The sequence below is a fragment of the Scleropages formosus genome, chromosome 14 (assembly GCF_900964775.1).
Source record: "Scleropages formosus chromosome 14, fSclFor1.1, whole genome shotgun sequence".
Classification (NCBI taxonomy): domain Eukaryota; kingdom Metazoa; phylum Chordata; class Actinopteri; order Osteoglossiformes; family Osteoglossidae; genus Scleropages; species Scleropages formosus.
The window spans coordinates 12,384,481-12,406,366 of record NC_041819.1 but is presented as its reverse complement, the minus strand read 5'-3'; the positions used below and the strand labels follow the sequence as shown (position 1 = coordinate 12,406,366).

The 21,886-nt window shown below is 42.7% G+C and overlaps 2 protein-coding genes across 8 annotated transcripts; both read left to right on the top strand.

Moving 5' to 3' along the window:
- The first annotated feature begins 1,117 nt into the window (after positions 1-1,117).
- On the top strand, positions 1,118-11,738 carry LOC108920077 (splicing factor U2AF 35 kDa subunit-like). 5 transcript variants are annotated; one of them, XM_018728570.2, is made up of 8 exons: positions 1,118-1,206; positions 4,581-4,668; positions 8,252-8,318; positions 9,615-9,664; positions 9,794-9,892; positions 9,990-10,123; positions 10,687-10,779; positions 11,335-11,738. In XM_018728570.2, the coding sequence occupies exons 1-8, from the start codon at positions 1,163-1,165 to the stop codon at positions 11,453-11,455; spliced, it is 696 nt and encodes a 231-aa protein (XP_018584086.1). In that variant the 5' UTR covers positions 1,118-1,162; the 3' UTR covers positions 11,456-11,738. The 5 variants fall into 5 exon arrangements, with proteins under 5 accessions (XP_018584086.1, XP_018584085.1, XP_018584088.1 ...); XM_018728569.1 differs by lacking the exon at positions 8,252-8,318 and adding an exon at positions 6,917-6,983 and having other exon boundaries at positions 11,335-11,730; XM_018728572.2 differs by lacking the exons at positions 1,118-1,206; positions 4,581-4,668; positions 8,252-8,318 and adding exons at positions 4,981-5,053; positions 6,917-6,983 and having other exon boundaries at positions 11,335-11,734.
- A 2,006-nt stretch (positions 11,739-13,744) lies between these two features.
- On the top strand, positions 13,745-21,886 carry LOC108920076 (cystathionine beta-synthase-like). 3 transcript variants are annotated; one of them, XM_018728567.2, is made up of 15 exons: positions 13,745-13,901; positions 16,324-16,575; positions 16,844-16,950; positions 17,520-17,654; positions 18,057-18,136; positions 18,266-18,470; positions 18,639-18,730; positions 19,041-19,166; positions 19,374-19,458; positions 19,687-19,792; positions 20,000-20,077; positions 20,379-20,513; positions 20,696-20,804; positions 20,987-21,071; positions 21,194-21,886. In XM_018728567.2, exons 2-15 carry the CDS (start codon positions 16,331-16,333, stop codon positions 21,322-21,324), a joined length of 1,719 nt encoding a protein of 572 aa, XP_018584083.1. In that variant the 5' UTR covers positions 13,745-13,901; positions 16,324-16,330; the 3' UTR covers positions 21,325-21,886. The 3 variants fall into 3 exon arrangements, with proteins under 3 accessions (XP_018584083.1, XP_018584082.1, XP_018584084.1); XM_018728566.2 differs by lacking the exon at positions 13,745-13,901 and adding an exon at positions 14,574-14,793; XM_018728568.2 differs by lacking the exon at positions 13,745-13,901 and adding an exon at positions 15,216-15,461.

Below are 21,886 nucleotides of genomic sequence, written 5' to 3'. Positions count from 1 at the left end.
TATCAGATATATGTTATATGGTACATTTTATTGACAGTATCAACTGATTAAACAATAGACATAATGCATATTGTGTATCATTTACCATCCACAAAATTATGTTTTTATTGGTTTGAAAGGAGGGGGTGCGGTGGTGCGGTGGTGCAGTGGGTTGGACCACGGTCCTGCTTTCCGGTGGGTCTGGGGTTCAAGTCCCGCTTGGGGTGCCTTGTGACGGACTGGCGTCCCGTCCTGGGTGTGTCCCCTCCCCCTCCGGCCTTACGCCCTGTGTTGTCGGGTAGGCTCCGGTTCCCCGTGACCCCGTATGGGACAAGCGGTTCTGAAAATGTGTGTGTGTGTGTGTGTGTGTGTGTGGTTTGAAAGGTTTCAGTTCTTATGACCAAATATTTCGGGATAACAAGCCAGGAAAAAGGTTAGTTAAAAAAACCAGTGAATAGGAGCAATGGATTTTTGATACTTTGGCTGCTGCATGACCACAATTTCTAGGAAACCAAAAAAGAAAGCTGTTTGTAAAAGCAGGAGACTTACAAGTCCTACTACATGTTAATATGTTAATAAAGCAGCTATTGGTTTATCAACAATTAATGGATTACCTTTTTATCTTGGGCATAATTTAGGAATCAGTTTTACCAGAATCTATACTAAAGAAATATATACTACCTGTACTAATCAGTATGCACTCTTGCATTGCAGGTTACAGCCTTTATTGCAATTACTAGAATAAATTAATCAGCTGTCGGTGGTCAGGCCTACAGTAGCAGAGCCACACACCGGACTATGAACAGGCCGAAGACTCTTTTCTAGCATATCCTTGAGTCAGACTATCTACTGACAGGCCATTTAGCGTCAAACTGTCTTTAGCAAAATTAACATATCTGTAATGCCTTATGATCTCAGAACTTGTTAATTCGCTTTGGGTAGGACTTATGGGTACCACGGACACAATAATTACAACGTCAGTGCGCAGCACTCCGTAGGGAAATCACATTTATCTGAACGTGTACAATATTTCACTGATTAATTTATAATGCGACAAAACCCCTGGCTCCAGAGTACGAACAAACAACGAAAGCCACGCGCTGCCGTACGCAATAGCGAAGCTGTCGCCATGGAAACCCCGCGGCGGGAAACCCGCTCTGTGACGTAGCGCGAGGACTGCAAGATGGCGGAGTACTTGGCCTCCATTTTCGGCACAGAGAAAGATAAGTACGTAAAATTCCCTTTGCTTTCCCTGTAAATGAGGTGCGACGGGAGCAGCAGCAGCAGTCTGCTTTTAGCCGCACTGCGCCGGGCTGGAAATGGTTTCAGTTTTGCCCGAGCTCTGAGTCAGACTGTTTAGCTAACACACAGGCTAACGGTTCGGGGACAGTGAGTGAGTGAGAGTGACGTGAGTGAATTGAGGGACGAGTGGAGTGTCGCGAGCGCACAGATCGCCTCGCTTTACGAGGAGAATTTCAAATGTCTGTCTCCAGCAAAACAGATTTGAACCATGTCTTGTCCTGACTGAGCCTGAGGTCTCATACATACGACCATTAAAAGCTAACTAATCATGCAAACAGCCTAGTAGTAAGTGCTGAAAAAAGGGGTCAGCTCGGGTACCGCTCATAGGCCGCAAGACCCTCCCTCCAACACAGCCGGGGGGCCTGGTGTCTCTATCGGTTCTTTGTTTCTTACCATGATTTATGAAGGAACTCCAGTCCAAGCCATGGTGTGACGAGAACCTCCTCAGTAGGGATACACTGTGATGAGCGACTGGTGTTGGTAAAGCAGTACCCCATGGCCCACTCACCTACAGTCACTGCCGGGGTGTGTGTCTCTCTCTGTTGCAGCAGTTTTCAATCTGGTCTGTCCTTCCTTCATTATTTAGGAATCAATCAGTTTTATTTGGGAAATTACTTAAGTTTCTGCCTTTCATGTGTCAATATTGCTGTTAAATATTGTTGCTTTGCTAATACTATTATTATCCGAAGCCACGCACAATAACTTATTCATTCTTACTTTATTCATTTTTAGTATTCATATTGAATATTCATATTCACAGCTGATGCTTTCCAAAGCGACTTACAGTATTAAACTACTTACAGTTATTTACCCATTTATACAGTTGGGTAATTTTATTGGAGGAATTTAGGGTAAGTGCCTTTCTCAAGGGTTAGGGTTAGTTACTACAGCTGGAGGTGAGACTCAAACCTGCAATCTTAGGATCCAGAGGCAGCAGCTCTAACCACAACACCACCAGCCACCCCCATTAATGTTTCCATGGGTGGATCATTGGCATCATTGGCATCCATCAGGCTAGAAAGACCATGGAATTGCACCTTGGTTTTGTCCGCTTCACGGTGGTTTGCATCGCCGGCCGTGACCGTGAAGGCCCAATCGAGAGTGACAGTCCTTGCCGCAGTTGCAACAGATGTGCTGGGTGCCGTACGTATGTTCCACTTGAAGCCTGACCTTCCTGCGTCTTCGCCTCTCCTCAGCCTGTAGTCGCAGCTTTTGTTCGCCACGTCCCAGACCTTGATGAAGTTCCTGCCTCCAACTGCAACGATCAGTTGCCAGCTCCTCCCAGCCGTTCACATTAATGTCAAGCTCTCTCAAATCCTTTTTGCACACATCCTTGAAACGCAAATCAGGCCGTCCGGTTGGTCGTACACCAGAGGCCAGTTCCCCATACAGGATGTCTTTCGGGATCCTTCCATCATCCATCCGACGGACGTGCCCTAGCCACCGTAGCCTGCGTTGCCTGAGGATGGTCTGCATGCTTGGCAATCCAGCCTGATTAAGGACGTCACTGTTAGTAATTTTGTCCTTCCACGAGATCTGGAGGATGCGTCTGAGGCAACGCAGGTGGAATGCATTCAGTCTTTTCTCCTGGTGGGCATACAAAGTCCACGTTTCGCTTCCATAGAGCAGAACTCCAAGAACGCAAACACAGTAGACTTTGATCTTAGTACGCTTGGAGAGCATGCCATTCATCCACACTCTCCTGCTGAGACTGGACAGAGTCGTGGCGGCTTTTCCATCCCCCATGGCTGGATATTCCTACTGTATTAGATGAGTACCTTGATCAATGTTACTACACTGCTAGCAGAGTATGGGCCTTAAACCAGCATCCTTGCCTTTAGCATATGCCCCTGTGCTCAACTATTACATTACCTGTTGGCTCAGGTTAATATTTGCAAGGAATTATATAGAATCCCAACCTGCAATACTGTTACGGGGGGGGGGTGCGGTGGCGCAGTGGGTTGGACCGGGTCCTGCTCTCCGGTGGGTCTGGGTTTGAGTCCCGCTTGGGGTGCTTTGTGACGGACTGGTGCCCCGTCCTGGGTGTGTCCCTTCCAGCCTTATGTCCTGTGTTGTCGGGTTAGGCTCCGGTTCCCCACGACCCCGTATGGGACAAGCGGTTCAGAAAATGTGTGTGTGTGTGTGTGTGAGTACTGTGATATAGGTAGATGTGTACTGTATCAATTCAAGATGATGTCTTGTTCAGTGGTACAGGTGACGACAGGATTCAGACCGGTGTCCGTTCAGTGCAGTTTTAACCACCATGCTGTCTGCTGCCCCTTAATATTAACTTTCAGAAATAAACTAGACATTCTTTACCAATATGTTCTTCATGGCTTTTATATTGTAAATAACTTATGCTAGCATAAACAATGCCATGTGAGAAATGGGAGACCTGTATGTAGACTGTTTATTTTGGAAGAAGTGTGACAATAAATAGGAGAATTTGTCTCCATTCAGTACCTATATTAAAAGAGGGGGGGGAAAAAAGATTGTGTAGTGAGCAAAAATACCACTGAATAATAAACACAATGCATGAAAAACGGTCTATTTTCCTAAGCCGTTGCAGTGTTTTTTGTTGCTTAGGAGTCCATTATAGGAGGGCTAAGTGAACTTAATAGCAGAAGGAGGCAGTGGTTAGAGCTGTTGGCTTTTAATTGAGCTACATGTTTGGATCCCTTTTACAGCTTTACTGCCGTGTTCTTACGCTGAATTGATATAGTGTAAATTCCATAGGTCACTAGTTTGAATCCCACCTCCAACTGTAGTACCGATTAGCAAGGTACTTACCCTGAAATGCTCCAATAAATTGCCCAGTTGTATAAATGGGTAAATAACTGTAGGTAGCTTAACACTGTAAGTTGCTTTGGAGAAAAGCATTAATTAGCTAAATGAATAAATGTAAATTTAGATGTGTAACTATGAAAATAATTGCAACTAGCAAAGTATAAGATACCTTATTTTGTAAGTCACTACTGACAAATTTATAAGTTAAATAAATGTAGAAGTGAAAAATAGTGAGACTGAGTTGTACTTCTTTAATGAGTTATTTACATAGCAAGGCACTTTTTTTTTTTTTTTTATCTCTACATGGTGTTAAAGCTTGCAATACCTCTTTTTTTTAAAAAAAAAAAAAAAAAAACGTTGTTGCAGTGTGAGCAGTCCTGTTGTCGGAAAACCAGTTTCCCCATTTTGGTACCTGTTTTAAAAAACTGCTGTTAGTAGTCTTCACCATGAAGTCATGCATTTTTATACTTAAAGCAAGTTTATTATCCACAATTTATTTTGTTTTGGAACAGAGTCAACTGTTCTTTCTACTTTAAAATTGGAGCTTGTCGCCATGGAGACCGCTGTTCCAGGTTACATAATAAGCCGACGTTCAGCCAGGTAAGTAACTTATTCTCTTGCAACTTTATTTTACTGCTTTGAAAATAGCTGTTTGCAGAGTGTTAATAAGAACTATGAGCTTTAGCCATAGCTCATCATGGCAGTAAGTCTACACCTGGCAGTTAAATTAACTTTATTTTAAAATGAAGAGTTAAGATGGATACTGTTCAGTTAGTGCTCTGTATGTCTTTGTTACTAATGGATTTATTTGTTCTTGCAGAGTTTGAGTGAAGAATTGTTAAGCACACAGTATATGCTGTGATGATGTGACAAAAATGATGTGCCAATAGATTGTTATTAAGGTGGCTCATGGATAGTCATTACGTCACAGTGGTTCCAGTTAACAGCACACATTCTTTTCTTCTGGTTCATCTGTGTCCAAAATGTGAGTTGATAGTTCTGCATTTTACATTTATTAATTTAGCAGATGCTTTTTTCCAAAGCGACATCCATCTCAGTGAAAATACAGTTTGTGCATTACATTAGGAGAAAGAGAGACATAGTTGCAGACGTGTAATTCTTAAGTAAACTTAAGTTTCTTTCCACTTTATGCACCGATGTTCATCGCACAAGGAGGTGCATCAAACTCAGAATAGACGGTTTTAAGTGTACAGTTTTCTGCAGAATACCACTCCAAAAGGAAAGATTATTTTCCCTTTCCTCTGCTCTCTGTAATCCGGCGGCCTTAGTACCGCAACAGCAACTCTAGTATCTATATGATTCAGGTCATATTTAATTGGGAGACAGTGTGTGCAGAAATCATCATTTTGTACTGGCTAGAATTCAATTTTTAAACCTTGAAGTTTTTAATTTTTTTTTTGTTTTTTGTATTTTTACTGTAGTTCATTTCAGTGGCAACTTTGCTTTCATTAAATGGAGAGTGTCTTTTTTTATTATAATAATGTAGATCCCATTTACAGGGTGCAAGGAAAGTTACTGATGTGTCTGTTCTAAAGCCTTACCATTTTGTGCAGGTGTTTCCAAAAATATACTGGGTATTTCAGAGCCTCCAACATAAAACCTTTCTTATAAATATTTCTGAGAACTGATATATTGTTGCATTCGTGCTGTTATTGTTTTTGTCCGCAGTGGGGGTAGAACACCTAGTTCTGAGGGATTGCTGAGTTCCAGTCTTTTTTTTACTGGATTTTACCACTTTAGAACTGTGTTATTGTTTCTTTGCATTTAGATCTTTGTATTTTAGTTGTAATTAATTATTGAATTAATTTAGGTATTCCTGTAGAATTACCATGAACCAGAATGAACCTCTCAATATTGAAGTATTAGTGTCCCAAAGCTTGATAGATATAATAGGAAAGTTTGTCAACATGAAATGTGGATGAAAGCACAATGTATATAAGTGGACATGCAGTTCTTGTCATTTCACTGTACATGTAATTAGCCTGGGACAAAATTTTTCATGTGTATTTTTTTTTGCCTTTAGATTCTGCAGCAGTTGTATGTTCAATTAGTAAAAAAAAAAAAAAAAAAGCATGTATAGAAGAACTTCATTTCTGAAAACTGATCCTTTCTGCAGCTTGTCATCTGTTAGCTGTGATGGCTTCATCTTTCCTGCTACTGCGTAGGATCTTTTAACTAAATTATAGCTACATAGAAACTTGTTCTGAAGTCCATTTAACAAAGAAAATATTCAGTTTGTTTAATTGTGATAATTTTTTGCCTAATTTGCTGTGAGTTAATACAGTTTGTGTAGTCTGGATGTTTTCAGGCAAAATTTTTGGTCTGCAGATTGACACAGGCATTTCTGAAAACAGCCACTTTGCCAGTGAACCTCTTGTTGTGGAGTCATTGCTCTTAAATGCCAAGTGTACTGATGGGACAGTTTCTCTTAAGCATTCAGTGCAAATGGATGTCAAAAGCTTAGTCATTGCAGGGTTGCAAGCAATGCAGTACTATTTTGTCTCAGTTTGCCCTGTTTTTTGTTTGTGGTACAGAAGAGTTCTGCCTATTTTCCTGTTATGATTTTTCAGAAGCGTTTGAGGCTTGAAAAGTTCGGGAATACACAAAATTGATAATCTAAAGTATCCCACATTTTAAGAGGATATATTACTTATTATTAAACTCAGAATTAGAGGTTATTCTGAGTTTTTTTTTTATTTATTTTTTTATTTTTTAAATCCCCCCCAAAAGAGCTTTATCTTGGCCATGAACCCAAACAACTGAGCAGCAAAAACTCAGTAGCCTTTTCAATGGGATTTCATTTGATTTTTATTTTTTCCCTCTGCAGACCATCTTGATTCAAAACATCTACCGTAATCCCCAAAACAGTGCACAGACGGCCGACGGCTCTCACTGTAAGTCCCGTAATTCAAAAATCTCTTAGATGTAGGTGTACAGAAACCCCTTTTTCCTCCCCAGAATCTAGGTTGCGTAAGACCTGGTGTCGGTGGAGCTATGAGGGATTGCCTCAGCACTGTTAGCACGGGGATTCTGAATTCTCAGCACGTCACATGTGCAGGCCCTCAATAGCACAACAGTAGAAGATGGCAACTCACAATAGCATCAGCCGTCCCAGAATCACTCAGAATCGTCTTTGGTGTACACCTTGAAAGTGCCACTTTAGTACTAAAATCCGTTCTCTACTTTTTTTTATGTTACTACTCGTCAGCTGTGCATTTTAAAACCTGCATAAGATTTACAACCTGTGGCTTATTTGGTCATTCATTTTTTTGTTTTGATGGTGTGCATTCAAAAAGCACAGAAATAAGCTCTTCAGTTTTTTTGACTGTCCCCAGAATTTATTGCGGGCTCACATCGTTTTTTTTTTTTTTTTTGTCCGTCTCATTGATTCAAATTAAAACAAAAAAAATAGCAAATTTGTATAGAGGGACCAAAGTTGAGCTGTGTACATTGTTCTAAGCTAGTGTTAATTTCAGTATTAGTGGCCAACCATTAGGTGCCTTTTTTAAAAAAAAAAAAAAAAAAAAAAAAAAAAAAATTTGGCGCACTTGAATGCTGTACCACACAGTTGCCTTGTTGTGGGTGCAATACATCCAAACCCATGTAGCATTTTCTGCCATTCGGGTTGCATGGGTGGCACCTGACTGTTGAGACCCGACTAGCAGAGCTGACGCATTGCCACTTGCTACCGCACAGGTAAGTGTTACTGTGAATCCTGTGAGCAAAGGTTTCAATTCTTTTGCAGGAGAGTGGCTGTTTAAGAAGTCTTCCTTAACCTGTATGAAATGTCTTTCTCATATAAGGAGCTCAGAATAAATGATAATTTGGGTAACTAAAATCTGCACAAGGTTATTTAAGAAGGGCTAGTCAAGTGTGAGTTTGTGTCAACTAGGGTTCTGAAATTCTTGGTTGGATGAGGTAGCACTAACTAGTGTTTTTTTTTAAACCTTGTCCCACTGTGGACTGGACTGATGCAAAATGAGTACATCTGCGTTCCTCATGGTAACTGGCTTTTCAGATGAGATCCATGGAATTTTCTTAACCCCTTTCTTTCAGCAGAGTCTGCGTACCTGGTCTCATGAGCAGAAACTGGTGACGTGACCTTGCCTCTTCAGTTTGCATAATTTCTTTCATCACCAAAAATGTACATTTTGTATTTCAGACCATTGCCCTCTTGAACATATACCGTAACCCTCAAAACACTGCCCAGTCCGCTGATGGTTTGCGCTGTAAGTTTCCACTCGTTTACAGGATCCTGCGGCATTGACTTATCACTCATGTTATACATAGGTACACAATGTATGTTTTCTGTAGTTTTCTCCTGGTTACTGAATACTGAAATTGTCCACTTAAGTTGTGTGTATGTGCAGTGTTTACGTGACTAAAAAGGTTTGTTCAGCTCTGGTCATGAAGAGGTACATTTAAGATGATTGTTCAGCTCTTTTAAGTAGTAATGGTGCCTGAAGCAGCCATAGACCTTAGGTGGGATACAGCAAGCTAATTAATTTATCACGTGGAAGTGCTTCATCCACAACCAGGGCTGAGGGCATACACTTGTATTTCAAGTTAAACATGCATGCATTCCATTCCTTTGTTAGTGGTCCATGCTTTTCAGTGGGACCAGCAGGAAAGGGCTCGCAGTGGAGTTTCAAGATAAACAATTCCGAACTTGTGCGGGTGGGGTGGGTCACATTTTTAGAAAAAAGTAAAAAGTCTTTGTCTCACTAACTAAATATTTAAGAGTTTCAAATAACCCACACAGTAATTCCTCAACAAAACATTTAAATCTGACAACACTGCAGCCAACAGTCCACCGTATTCCACTCTTTCAAATATGCAGAACTTTTTTTTTTTTTTTTTTAAGTTTAGATGGAAATGAGTAGGGATATGGGTGAGAGTAAGACCGGATTTGTGTTATATAGTGCTATGTCAACTGTGATTGCATGCAAACTAGACTGAGGATTATGAATGTTAAGATTCATTTCAATGCTAATTCCATCCCTAGCAGTAACAGAATGAGCATACCCCAATGAGCTTACAACTTAAATTATTTTTGCTTGTGTGTACTACACATCGTACTCATTTGGGTTTTGTGAGCGATAAATAAAACATGGAGACAACAACATGGGGAAAATGTCACAGTTTCAGTTTGATTTTTATACACCTTCCAGCTTTTCCTGTTTTGAAACATTTAAAAAGCTAAATATCTCGAATGTGTTTTTAATAGTCTTCCCACAGACATTTTCCAGTCTAATCCTAAGTATAATGTAGTTTCTTAGAGGAAGCAGTCCATCTTCTGTTTACACATTTATTTAAAGTACTTTTATAATACTGGCAGTAAGACTAACTTAGCTTTGTTTGATTTATGCAACTGTTATGAGAATATTAGGATAATTTTTATAAGACTGATACAGACTTGATTTTATACTGCTGGAAGGTGTCTGATTCAGTAGTTTTGTATTTTTTTTAATATATTTATCTGATAACCTGTCAGCTAACGGGTATCTATTTCTGGCCCTTTTTAGGTGCAATCAGTGATGTGGAGATGCAGGAGCACTATGATGAATTCTTTGAGGTGATTGCTAGTTGACATGGGTTTCACACAGGCAACGCTTCTTCATTGTGGAGTGTGGGCAACATCTGCTGCTTTTGGGACCTGTGGTATGGTGATCTGCGCATTAATATCATCTATCCTTGCCTTCAGGAAGTGTTCACAGAGATGGAGGAGAAATATGGAGAAGTGGAAGAGATGAATGTTTGTGACAACCTTGGGGACCATTTGGTTGGGAATGTATATGTGAAGGTAAATATTTATGTAGTCATATGGCCCATAATAAATAGATGGGATATGCTGTTGGGCATCACCATGTTTGTTAAACATGTGCTCCCCTTATGTACAGTTCCGTCGTGAAGAGGATGCAGAGAAAGCAGTTATGGACCTGAATAACCGCTGGTTCAATGGGCAGCCCATCCATGCTGAGCTTTCCCCAGTCACAGACTTCAGGGAAGCCTGCTGTCGCCAGTATGAGATGGGGTTGGTATCCCTTTGCTTCTCCAGTTTCATTTATACTTCGTTTTTGGTATTTGTTGACTGTAAAAATGTGAAAACCCATTCATTTCCCTATTGAATAACGAGAACATTTGAACAGTTAACATCTCAGCCACACCTCTGATTTCATGTTGCGTATGTGAAATTTTCTTCTTGATCAAAGTTGCGATAGAGATCATTGAGTTTTAGATCCACATTGATATAAAGACATTAATTAGGAAGTGGCCAATTTCTACACAAATGATATAAGTGAATCCCTACTGGGATACATGTACCATTCAGAGTTTACATGACCACCTGGAAGTACTAGTATGTTTCTCCCATGCTTCTTTTTCCATCAAGGATTTTCACAATTTCAAAATCCAGTTTTGCTGTTAGTTACAAATATGTGGTTGAGACCTGGGATATAATATGTTTACAGGTTTTAGAAATGCAGTGGTTAATGTAAAACTTGGTACTAACCATGAACACTGATCTGTTGCGCTGATATAAGACAAAGCATTAGACCAGAGACTGTAATAAGTGAAGTCTTTCTCTCTCCCTCACAGTGAGTGCACAAGAGGTGGTTTCTGCAACTTCATGCATTTGAAGCCCATCTCTCGAGAGCTCCGTAGGGAACTGTATGGACGTCGTCGTAAAAAGTAAGAAATGACCTTCTTTCTATCTGGCTTAGAAAATTAGTATCTTAGTATATTGGGCAACTACATAAGTCTGTTCAGCCTTCAACATGATGCGAAGCATGAAGTTGCCTCCTGAAGATCACATCATCTTGTAAAGTGCATGCATTAGCCTGCCTGGTGTAATGGTTCTAAAACTATGTACAAAATTAAATACAACTTAATGTAGACCTGTTCTTTGTCCATGGAGAGCATAGATATTTAGATTTGAAAATGACACAGTGATCGACTTATGCATTATTATCAACCTTGGTGATCAAGGAAGCCCTTTGAAAGAGTTCATCATTACTATTTCTGTGAAGTAATTTCTAAGGAATTCAACATCTGTGTAGAAATTTAATGATTTATTTCATTTCCTTATTCTTGTTGTACTGGTCGTGTACATATATGCCATAAGCATAGCAGGCAGACTGGCTGCTTTGTTCCATAGAGGTTACCTTGAGAGAGCAGCAAGAATTCTGGCTTCAATCTGCCCATCCTTCATATGGGAACTAACATCTCCTGCCCTCCTGTCTGCAGGCATCGCTCTCGCTCCCGCTCTCGTGACCCCCATTCCCGCTCTCGGGACAGGGGCAGAGGGGGTGGCCGGGACCGGGAAAGGAGACGTTCAAGGGACCGAGAACGATCTGGACGCTTCTGAGCTAACCCATGTCCTTCGCCTCCACCTGCTTAGAATTGTCGTCTTCCAGTGACAGTCTCAGAACTCTTCAGTTGGATACTTTTGGCCTTTTTTTTTTTTTAGTATATAGAAACAAGACACTTTGACTCATAAAAAAACTTCACTGACTTTTTTTTTGGTTCAGGATTGAGGGGAAAAAAAATGTAAAGAAGGAACTTCCAAGTACTCTTAACTCGTTACAGCCTACATTTGTTTTTTTTCCAAAATGTATCATGCCATTGAACTTGTCTTATGAAATAAACAGGTTTGTTCTTAGTTCTGTTTCCCGTAGTCTCACTCAAAGAGGAGTATGCTGAATTAGCCTTATGATGGGAAACATATCCCAAAAATTAAAAAGTTTGTGTTTTTGTAAAATGTACCTTTTAGAGGTAATGAAATAACTGTCGGTTTGGAGTGTTGTTTATCAGTGCAAAGTCTACATTTTGAAATGGGTGTTGCTCTGTTTGTTTTAAGCTGCAAGTTCAGGAAATCATCCACTGAGTGCCTGTATTCCATTAAACTTGCAACACTTGTAGTATGAGTGGTATTTGTGCAAACAGTGCATGCAAGCCCATTAAATTAAGCCTTTTCATTAAAGTTCTCCATCTGTGAATTTTAAGCAGTCAGTGTAAAAACATGGTTTTAATATTCCATTTCTGGGAAGATCTGTCATATGTTCTGCCTTTTTCTATAGAGAAAATTGCTGACAAAGAGGAGATGTCCCTGGGGTGTACTGGTAAACTCATGTCACGATTCAGTTCATTTCTGTGTATTGTCCCTTCCCAGCTTGTTGCTTCAGAGTACTTAACATGATACAGTATGACAAGGTCGGATGAAACGCAACAAACCACATTAGCGATAATGATACAGAACTGTAAAAATTCTTTTGGGGATAAAAGGCAACAGAGGAAAAGAAAACAGCACGGCTGGTACAGGAGAGCTGAGGGTCCGAGGCCAAATGGCTGCCCAGTCTGGGATGTGGTAATACAACCAAGGACAATGTTGCTATTTTGTGAGTAGTTTCTGGAGCGGTCATTCGAACCCCTGCCCTGCTGCTCTACAGTGCATCAACAGCGGGGAGACAGGGAAATCGACGAGTCCCTATGGTTAAGGCACAGAGAGGCACGGTGATGGCTTCACTGTGCGCTGTCAGCATGTGATGGCCTTCAGTCCGCAGCAATGACTAAAGGTGTGTCAGAAGTCACACGCAGCGCTCCAGAATATTAAAGTGTAAAACTCTTGACTTTAAATCAACAGGATTGCTACAAGTACTTTCCACTGGTCATTTTCCACAGTGAACTGCTTACACAACTTGTTTTTGGATGGAACTTTCAAGATACCATTTGGATTATGTGACACTTTTCTCCAAAGCAACTTACAATGTTAAGGTACTTGACAATTGTTCACCCATTTATAGAGCTGAGTAATTTTAGGGTAAGTACTATGGCTGGAGGTGGGGCTCAAACCTGTAACCTACGGGTCCAAAAGGCAGCAGCTTTAACCGCTAAACTAGCAGATGTCCCTAATAGAAAATGCCAAGTGGAAAATGGAAAGTGCCAAATGGAAAAATACAATTTAAACATGATGAATCAACAGGTCTTTGCTGTAAAAGTTTGTTTTTTTTTGAGGCTTCGGCTGTTTAGGTTTTGGGTCTCCGAAAGCCCACGCTGACTGGCATAACTTTTACCAGAACTATGGAATAAAGAAACGGTTCCGCTGGTGGAATGAGCCCACGTACCCGTGGACTGCGTGTCCTAAACCTCCAGTGCCGCTTTTATGAGCCGAATGACGGGAGGGAGACCCACAAAGTGGACTTTATCATGTCGGTGTCGGGAAAATGTTACTAAATGTCGGCTGACACTTTTCACACTGTTTGTGCCACAGTGAGCGGGGGCGCAGTGGCGCAGTGGGTTGGACCACAGTCCTGCTGTCCGGTGGGTCTGGGGTTCGAGTCCCGCTTGGGGTGCCTTGCGGCGGACTGGCGTCCCGTCCTGGGTGTGTCCCCTCCCCCTCCGGCCTTACGCCCTGTGTTGCCGGGTAGGCTCCGGTCCCCCGTGACCCCCTATGGGACAAGCGGTTCTGAAAATGTGTGTGTGCCACAGTGCATTTTGCTGAAAATAATTAAATTGGAATTCATTGAAATCTCTAGACCAGTTGACACTGACTGAACCCTTTGACTTTTGTTTTAATCCACACACAGTCAGTGAGATGAGTAGCAGTCGAAGACATGAGCTCCACTCTTACTCGAACCCGAACCCGAACCCGAACCCGAACGCACCGCGGGGCCCCGGCTCGTGCTCCAAACATGGCTCCCTCGGAGCCCATTGGCCGCGTGCTCTTACGCCCCGCGGCTCCGCTCAGTCAGTGTGCCTTACAGTAGCCGACACACAGCGCAGCGATCCGTCGTCGACCCGCTTCCCCGGAACAGGTAAGGGACACAAACACATCATTTACCTCAATGAAATAAATCCTCATCATCGTCGAGCGCTGTGAGCCTAATAGTCTCCGGGTTGTATATATATCATAATTACGAGATGCGGCCCCATTTAGAGAAATGAGTCCGTCCGTACCTCTGTCTGTCTGTCTGTCTGTCTGTCTGTGTCTGTGTGTGTGTGTGTGTGTGTGTGTGTGTGTGTGTGTGTGTGTGTGTGTGTGAGAGAGAGAAACCACAGCAAAATCGGAGCACCGACAACGGAACGTTACTTTCCTGCGTTCATAAATACAGCGTGTAGTACCGCCTGTATGTGCGAGAAGCTGGGAGTAAAACGGCTCTTGTGCTGTTATGACTTTGGATCCCTTCACGCCACGTGCCAACAGAAAGAGTTAAAAAAAAAACAAACTGTGGAACAACACTTCAAATGTGCAGAGGGTTTTAAAAACATGCGATTTAAAAAAGAGAGCTGAAATACATTTCCCACATGTGAGACGTGCTTGTTGGCGAGTTCTGGAAGAACAGAAAAATGGAGCGAACAGCGAAACGAGGCAGGACCGTTTTGGGGGCAGAAACTTAAAGGTCCTGGCGCGCGTATTTGCGGACGATGTTGACGAGTTACTGCGGTCACTTCTCGTCCCTCTTGCGTAACGTTTGTGGAATAACACTAGTAGTAGCAGCAGCAGCGTGTTTCTAACGTGTGACATTATTATGGCCTTTTCAACTTAACAGTTAACCTCGTGACACTTATAAAAGGGACTGCAGCACTTTCGTTAGCTGTCACTTTTGTCCACTTTTGTCCACTTTCGTCACTTGCACCAGTACATAGTGAGCTCTGCTGTGATTTCCCTATTTGTACTGCTGGGTGTTTTTGCTGGATCAATTCAGGGTAAGTTCCTTCATCAGGGTACCTGATGATCGCCTTCCTCAGATGGGGGGGCATCTCCCACCGCGGCCGCGTGCAGGGTAGAGCAAAGCCAACAGCTGGATGGACGAGAGGAGTCGAAGGGACCCTCTCCGCTCCAGTTCCGATGGGCGTCAGAAACCGTGTAACTGGCGATGTGGTCCGGTGATGAGCATCACAGCCTGGGGCTCCTCATACTCCTGGGAGCAGCTCTTGTATTCTTCAGGTTTTCCCTGCTCGATTCCAATCTCTTTCCCTCTGATCTAACTCTTTTGTTTGTTTTAATTCCCTTTTTTTTCCCCATTTAAAATAATGAGGAGTATTCATAGGGCTTATGGTAAAAATTGTGGAAGAGTAGTTAAGGTATGTTTTTTTTTTTTTTTTGGAGACATTAGTTGTGTGTTCATTTGCCTCTCAATTCCTTGATGGGACATTTTTTTAAAAGAACAGGAACAGCAAAGCCGCAGAAGCTGCCTGTTCCATTGTCCCCACAATGGAAAATACCCTCCTCTTAAAAACATCACTTTTTGTTTCTTGTACATTTTCATGTTTTCCAGGTTTATTAGTATGTGTTTGGGGGCGAGAGAGAGAGAGTAGATGGGTGCCAAGCTGTTCCTTCAGATCACTGGTGAATGTTTAACTCTGAGCAACAGGTATTACAGGCAGGACTACATTAATCCAGTTATTATGATCTTTTTGGTTCACACAGACAACCGAAAAAAGCAAGTGAATTTGGGTAAATGTGATATGAATTGGGGGGGGCAGGGTGGTGCAGTGGCGCAGTGGGTTTAGTCAGGTCCTGCTCTCTGGTGGGTCTGGGGTTCGAGTCCCCCTTGGGCTGCCTTGTGATGGACTAGTGTCCCATCCCCCCCTAGCCTTACGCCCTGTGTTGCTGGGGTAGGCTCCAGGTCGCCAGCCCCCCGCTCGGGACAAGCAGCTTCAGCCAGTGTGTGTGTGAGTGTGTGTGAGTGAGATATGAAATGGGTCAAGAGTCCACTGTGCACATTAATCTTTCCCAGGTTAACTCAGGGTCATAGTGGTTGTTTCTGTCTTTTGGTGGTTTTTACCTGAAATTCCCAGGTAAGAGGTACCTGCTTTCAGTTTGTCTTTCTTGTGGGTTCCTTGAGGAGCACACATAGGGTGCAGAATAGGTCGATGGGCAAATACAGTCTTATTTTATACATATTGACCATGTTTTGCTGGAAAAGTTGTCCTGTGCCACCCTTGTCTGTTTCTGTTATTTTGTTCAAGCTGTTATCCAAAGTGACGTTTAGTTTTGCTCATTTGCACGTCTTGATCATTATACTTCAGCTAAGTAATAGGAACGGTATACAATGCTCTCCTTAATCTTGTACCTAATTACGTAATGCACTCGTATTTTTCTCTGTGAAGCACGTCGCTCTGGAGAGAAGCTGAATCTGCTAAATGAATAAATTTAAATGTAATAAATGAGCCTCAGTAATTTATTTCATGTCAAGTTTTGATGACTCGCCTTCTACCTGTCATCCCATGCAGGTGAGTCATGCCTTCAGTCCCCCCCAAGAACGGTGTTGAGCAGGGCCTGATGAAACTGGAGGGGAGTACCAAGTTTTCGTCTGGAAGTCAACAGTCAACTGAAGACGAGACCAGCATCTGGTCATCATCTGTCCGCATGAGCGGGGAGGACAGCTCTATGGAGAGGAAGTGGATCAGTCCCGACCTGCCCAGCAAGTGTACCTGGCGCCTAGGGAGCTCAGCTGCCGAGTCGCCTCACTTCTTTCCCGAAAGGTTGGCCTCAGTCTTCCTGTTCCACCTCTTTGCCTTTCCTCACATTGCTCTCTTGTCTTCTTTCCCTGTACACATCCCTGAAAGAGAGTTAAGTCTGGATTAAGCCTGTAAGATTTTCAGGAGACTTTGCTTCAATGTGCAGTTGTCTAATCACCAAGGATTTCGCTTTTTAATTTGTAATTTAAACTTTAGTGGCACGTAACCATTCTAAGCAGCCACATGTTCTTTCACTATGGTTGCCCTCATTACATACATCCCTTCTCATCAGGACGAAAGCCTCCAGTATCCTGCCCAACATCCTCAAGAAAATAGGGGAGACTCCTCTGGTCCGCATCAACAAGATTTCCGAGACTTTTGGGCTCAAGTGCGAGCTGCGTGAGTGTCCGGGACAGAACTCTTTGGGTTATGTATTACAGCTTGGCTGTTGTAGTTCTGCTCATAGCCCTACTGCTCAGCCGTTCTTGGTAATGGTGTTAAGATGTCATGAAGGCTAGAGCACCAGCAGCTCACCCGTGAATGAGCATTTTTTAAAAGTAATTATTTCTATAGTGAGGCCTTGTTCATTGTACTGTATTTGTCAGACACACGCCATTCCTAGACATCCTCGTGACCTGGATTGTCTTTGAACTCATGAGCCGGTGGGAAGTGAATGTTGTGGAACAGATGCCAAATGTTACCGTGCCAAAGAGCTTTGCTTCTTTAATCGCCTTCCAAAAAATACTTTTAATCGCTCTTTTAATAAGTGTATTGAGCTCATATTTGCCTTTATTCTTTTTTGAATGTGTTTCCTTTGTAGTTACTTCTTTCCCTGCTTACCATGCTGGTTTTATAGCGCCCTTCACCCAAATTAAACATGAACCCAGCACTAAGATAATTTGATGGTATCCTTCCATTTTTTTCCCCCAATTTTCTTTGCTCATCTGTAACACTGTGGCCGTGAGCAGTGGCGAAGTGCGAGTTCTTCAATGCGGGTGGCAGTGTGAAGGACAGGATTAGCCTCCACATGGTGGAAGATGCTGAGAGGGACGGGATCCTCAAACCAGGGGACACCATCATCGAGCCCACATCCGGCAACACTGGTACAGGACATGGGTTATTCCCGCCAGAATCAAACAGTTAAAACCCGAATGACCAAATAGAGAGCAATTACTTTGCATGACTGACAAAGACTGTAGATGTACTGATACATAGTTGGTCCTTGTAGTCTGTAGTAGTTCTGTAACTAGTTTTCAGGCTAAATCACTGTGCCTTGTGTCCCTCCCATTAAAAACGTTTACGTTTATTCATTCAGCTGATGCTTTTCTCCAAAGCAGCTTACAATTACTCATTTGTACAGCTGTGTAATTTTACTGGAGCAATGTAATGTAAGTACCTTGTTCAAGGATACTACACCTGGAGGGGAGATTTGAACCTGCAACCTGCCATGCTCTAACCACTACACCACCAGCTGCCCCCTTTTACTGGGCTTCTCTCTCCCTCAGGTATTGGTCTGGCCCTGACTGCTGCTGTGAAGGGCTACCGCTGCATTATTGTCATGCCTGAGAAAATGAGCATGGAGAAGGTACTGGTTACTACACTGAGAACTGAAGTGAGAAATAAATGAATGGAATAGTGCTAATTCATCCACTGCCTAGGAAAGCTGCAAACCCCTGGGCTGAGATAAACATTAAGACCAACTGGTCCATTTCAGGTCGACGTGCTAAGAGCCTTGGGTGCAGAGATTGTCCGGACGCCAACTAGTGCTCGTTTTGACTCCCCTGAGTCCCACGTGGGTGTTGCCTGGAGGCTAAAGAACGAAATCCCCAACTCTCACATCCTGGACCAGTATCGCAATCCCAGCAACCCCCTGGCTCATTATAGCACTACAGCTGAGGAGATCCTGGACCAATGCGATGGTGAGTTCAGCCTTGTTTAGCTCTCTACTTTTTTTAAAATGATTTTTGGTGAATTCGGAGAGGCCAGATGCAGGTGGAATTTTAGGAGAAATCTAGTACATTGGTGTACATTATTGAGCTGTAGTATGTCTCTGTTCTTATACATGCAAACTTTGCAATTTCATGCAGGTAAAGTGGACATGCTGGTGGCTGGAGCGGGCACAGGGGGCACCATCACGGGCATCGGTCGAAAGCTCAAAGAGAAATGTCCAAACATCAAGGTCAGTTCCCGTTGTACCACAAACTCATCTGGGCCATTTACTCATTTTGTGAAATGTCTAGGTTGTCTCCTTCACAGGAATCAATTGCATGGTGATGTTTTTTTTTTTTTTTTTTAAATTTTATTGTCATATCAGACTAATCACTAGTCAAAGGGCAGGAAATGAGCCCTGTACCAGTGGAAATGATTAGAAAAGACTGGTTAGAAAGGGCTGATTTGAGTCTTGATTGTGATGTGTATCTTATGGGTGGTTATGCAGTTTAAAGTTTTCCTATGGGGGTTATTCTCACACTGTTCCATCTGTTTTCCAGATAATTGGAGTGGACCCTGAGGGCTCAATTCTGGCAGAACCAGAGGAGCTCAACAAGACAGATAAGACCCAGTATGAGGTAGAGGGCATCGGGTACGACTTCATTCCTACTGTGCTGGACAGATCCGTAAGTCTCTCTTCAAAATCTATTCCTCTTAGCCAGTCTGCTAACACACTTGAATAAATTCAAAGTTATTAGGCAACAAATGACCCATGCCAGATGAAATAAAACCAGTAGTTCTTAGAAATTAGAGCATATTTTCCATCTAAAACTATCCTGTTACTGGACCATAATGAGCCATAATCTCGGAGAATCAACTGTTTTTTGTGACAGGTGGTGGACCGCTGGTATAAGTGCAACGATGAGGAGTCTTTTGCCATGTCTCGCATGCTCATCAGAGATGAGGGTCTCTTGTGCGGTATGTTCTGTGACATACAATTTAAAAGAGCCGGTTGTTTAAAATGCAGAGAGTGGTGAGGAGCATGCATTGTCTGAGAGCTGCTGCAGGGTATTAAGGTTCAGTGGGAATGAACTCAGGTAGCTGGTGTCAAGGATAATGGATGTTTTGGTAGGCAGTTGGAGGAACGAGGGCAGGAGACATGGTTGGAGTTGACAGTCTGATAAAGTGGCCTCTGGAATATCACAGGGGGCAGCTCAGGAAGTGCCATGGCAGCTGCAGTGAAGGCAGCCAGGGAGCTGAAGGAAGGACAGCATTGTGTGGTTATCCTGCCCGATTCCACCCGTAACTACATGTGAGTGTGCTGAGGAATGCTGGAGGACAGGGATGGGTGTTAACTAGCCAACAGGTCAAAGTATCTGAGAACAAAATGCATTAATTCTGAATTATTAACTGTCCTACAGCTGAGAATGGGTAGTGGGTCCTTGTATGGTGGAGAACGTTGATATTGGGTATTGATGGGTTTGCTCTATGAGCTCTTATAGTTTCTGACTTGTTTCAGGTCCAAATTCCTGAGTGACAAATGGATGTGTGACAAAGGATTCCTTAGGGAGGAGGACATCATGGTCTCGAAGCCCTGGTGAGAGCTTCTCTTCATCAGAAACAAAATTGAGAAGGCCAGAGATGGCTGAGGTCTTGGTTCTCACTTGATGGAATTTGCAGCCATATCATGGCAACACAAGTCTGTCAAGTAAAATTGTTGCATTCTGGTGATTGTCCTGGTGCATTTGAGTGCAAAATGCAATAGCATAGTGACCTTCTTTGCAGGACCTACCCTTGAACACCATGCCCTAAAACTGTCTGTCAGACAAACATGTGGTAATCAAACCGAAACTGTCTTTAACTTAGAGCTGAAGTTACCTTTTGGTTCTGCTTTCTAGGTGGTGGAATCTGAAGCTCCAGAATTTGAACCTGTCTGCTCCTTTGACTGTCCTGCCCACTGTCACCTGCCAGAAGACCATCAGGATTCTAAAGGAGAAGGCCTTTGACCAGGCTCCCGTGGTTGATGAGTCTGGGTGGGTATGGCAGATCATGGCAGATCATGGTAGATCCGGGTCAGGCTCTTGCCTTGGTAGCCACTCTTAAATCTGGTCATCAGCTGCTGTGCTGATACCAGCTCATGGTCTCTTTACAGATAGTATAATAAACCAGCTTGACATCATTGCCTGATTCCTGCCTTCTGCATACCCTCCTGCAGGTTGATTTTGGGCATGGTTACACTCGGGAACATGCTCTCGTCTGTCCTGGCAGGAAAAGTGAAACCTTCTGACCCGGTCAGCAAGGTCCTCTACAAGCAGTTCAAACAGGCAAGCCCATTTACAATAGATTTAGCTCAGTTTGTTCTCCTCCAAGCTTAGTTTTAGATCAGTTATTTGCATTTCCTCTTGGCCAGGACCTCGTTCTCTTCCGCAGGATAGGATCTAACAGTTGTAAGGAATATGGCCAAGATCTGTTAGATATTCATCTTCTGACCTTTTGCCTTCCTCAGATTCATCTGACTGACAATCTGGGCAAATTGTCCCGTATTCTTGAAACAGATCACTTTGCCCTGGTGATCCATGAGCAAATACAGTGTAAGTCTCTGACTCCATATGTTAAATAAAGGTTAGGGTTCATACCAAGTATCATCAGGTCTGCTATAGTAACAAGAGAACCCATTTGGTTTCTCCCATTTCCTTTCTTTTGGGTTGCACAGACATGGCAGATGGCTCCTCTAACCTTAAGCAGATGGTGTTTGGAGTTGTGACAGCCATTGACCTCCTCAACTTTGTCACAGCCCGGGAGAAGAGGGAGCGCTCCGTGTCGGAGTGCACCGAAGATCTCTAGCAGCTTCCCGTGTGAAAGAGCATGGTCTAGTACCACAAAGACACCAGCTCTCTCACGCCCTTTGAGCACTGCTGCTGACACTGATGTCACAGTGTCTAAGTAATTGGGATCAGTGAAGAAGTCAGGATGTTTATAAGGCTTTCCTATCAGTTATGGGCAATTCTGGTTTGTCACGTGATTTCCATGATGCTTTAGGTCAACGAGTCTCAACCCTGACAACCCACTGTGTATGTTTTTGTTTAGAATGTATTGACTTGGACTTAGCTGAGCTTTTAATGTTGAATGGAATGAGTGTAAACCGTTAAATGAACACATTAGCACTTAAGTCCTTGGCATACTTTGCATTGCTCAAGCAGTGCTTGGCTATCTACTGCATTTTTTTAAAACACTCAAAAGTAGTCTGGATGAATATATTGATTTCAGTGAGTATGTACTCATAATTCTTTTGTTTCTAAAATTTTGTTGAATCAGTTGTCTGCATTTTGTAGCTTCATGTTCACTGATTTAATTTTCAGTGATCCAGCAATTGGAACATTTGGTTAAAACAAGTGTATCTGCGTAG

Coding starts and splice junctions, on each gene's coding strand:
- LOC108920077 (XM_018728570.2), top strand. CDS start 1,163: ATGGCGGAGTACTTGGCCTCCATTTTCGGCACAGAGAAAGATAA. Junction 4,669..8,251: donor ATAAGCCGACGTTCAGCCAG/GTAAGTAACTTA, acceptor TTTGTATTTCAG/ACCATTGCCCTCTTGAACAT. Junction 9,893..9,989: donor TTGGGAATGTATATGTGAAG/GTAAATATTTAT, acceptor CCTTATGTACAG/TTCCGTCGTGAAGAGGATGC.
- LOC108920076 (XM_018728567.2), top strand. CDS start 16,331: ATGCCTTCAGTCCCCCCCAAGAACGGTGTTGAGCAGGGCCTGATGAAA. Junction 19,793..19,999: donor GATTCCACCCGTAACTACAT/GTGAGTGTGCTG, acceptor GACTTGTTTCAG/GTCCAAATTCCTGAGTGACA. Junction 20,078..20,378: donor ATCATGGTCTCGAAGCCCTG/GTGAGAGCTTCT, acceptor TCTGCTTTCTAG/GTGGTGGAATCTGAAGCTCC.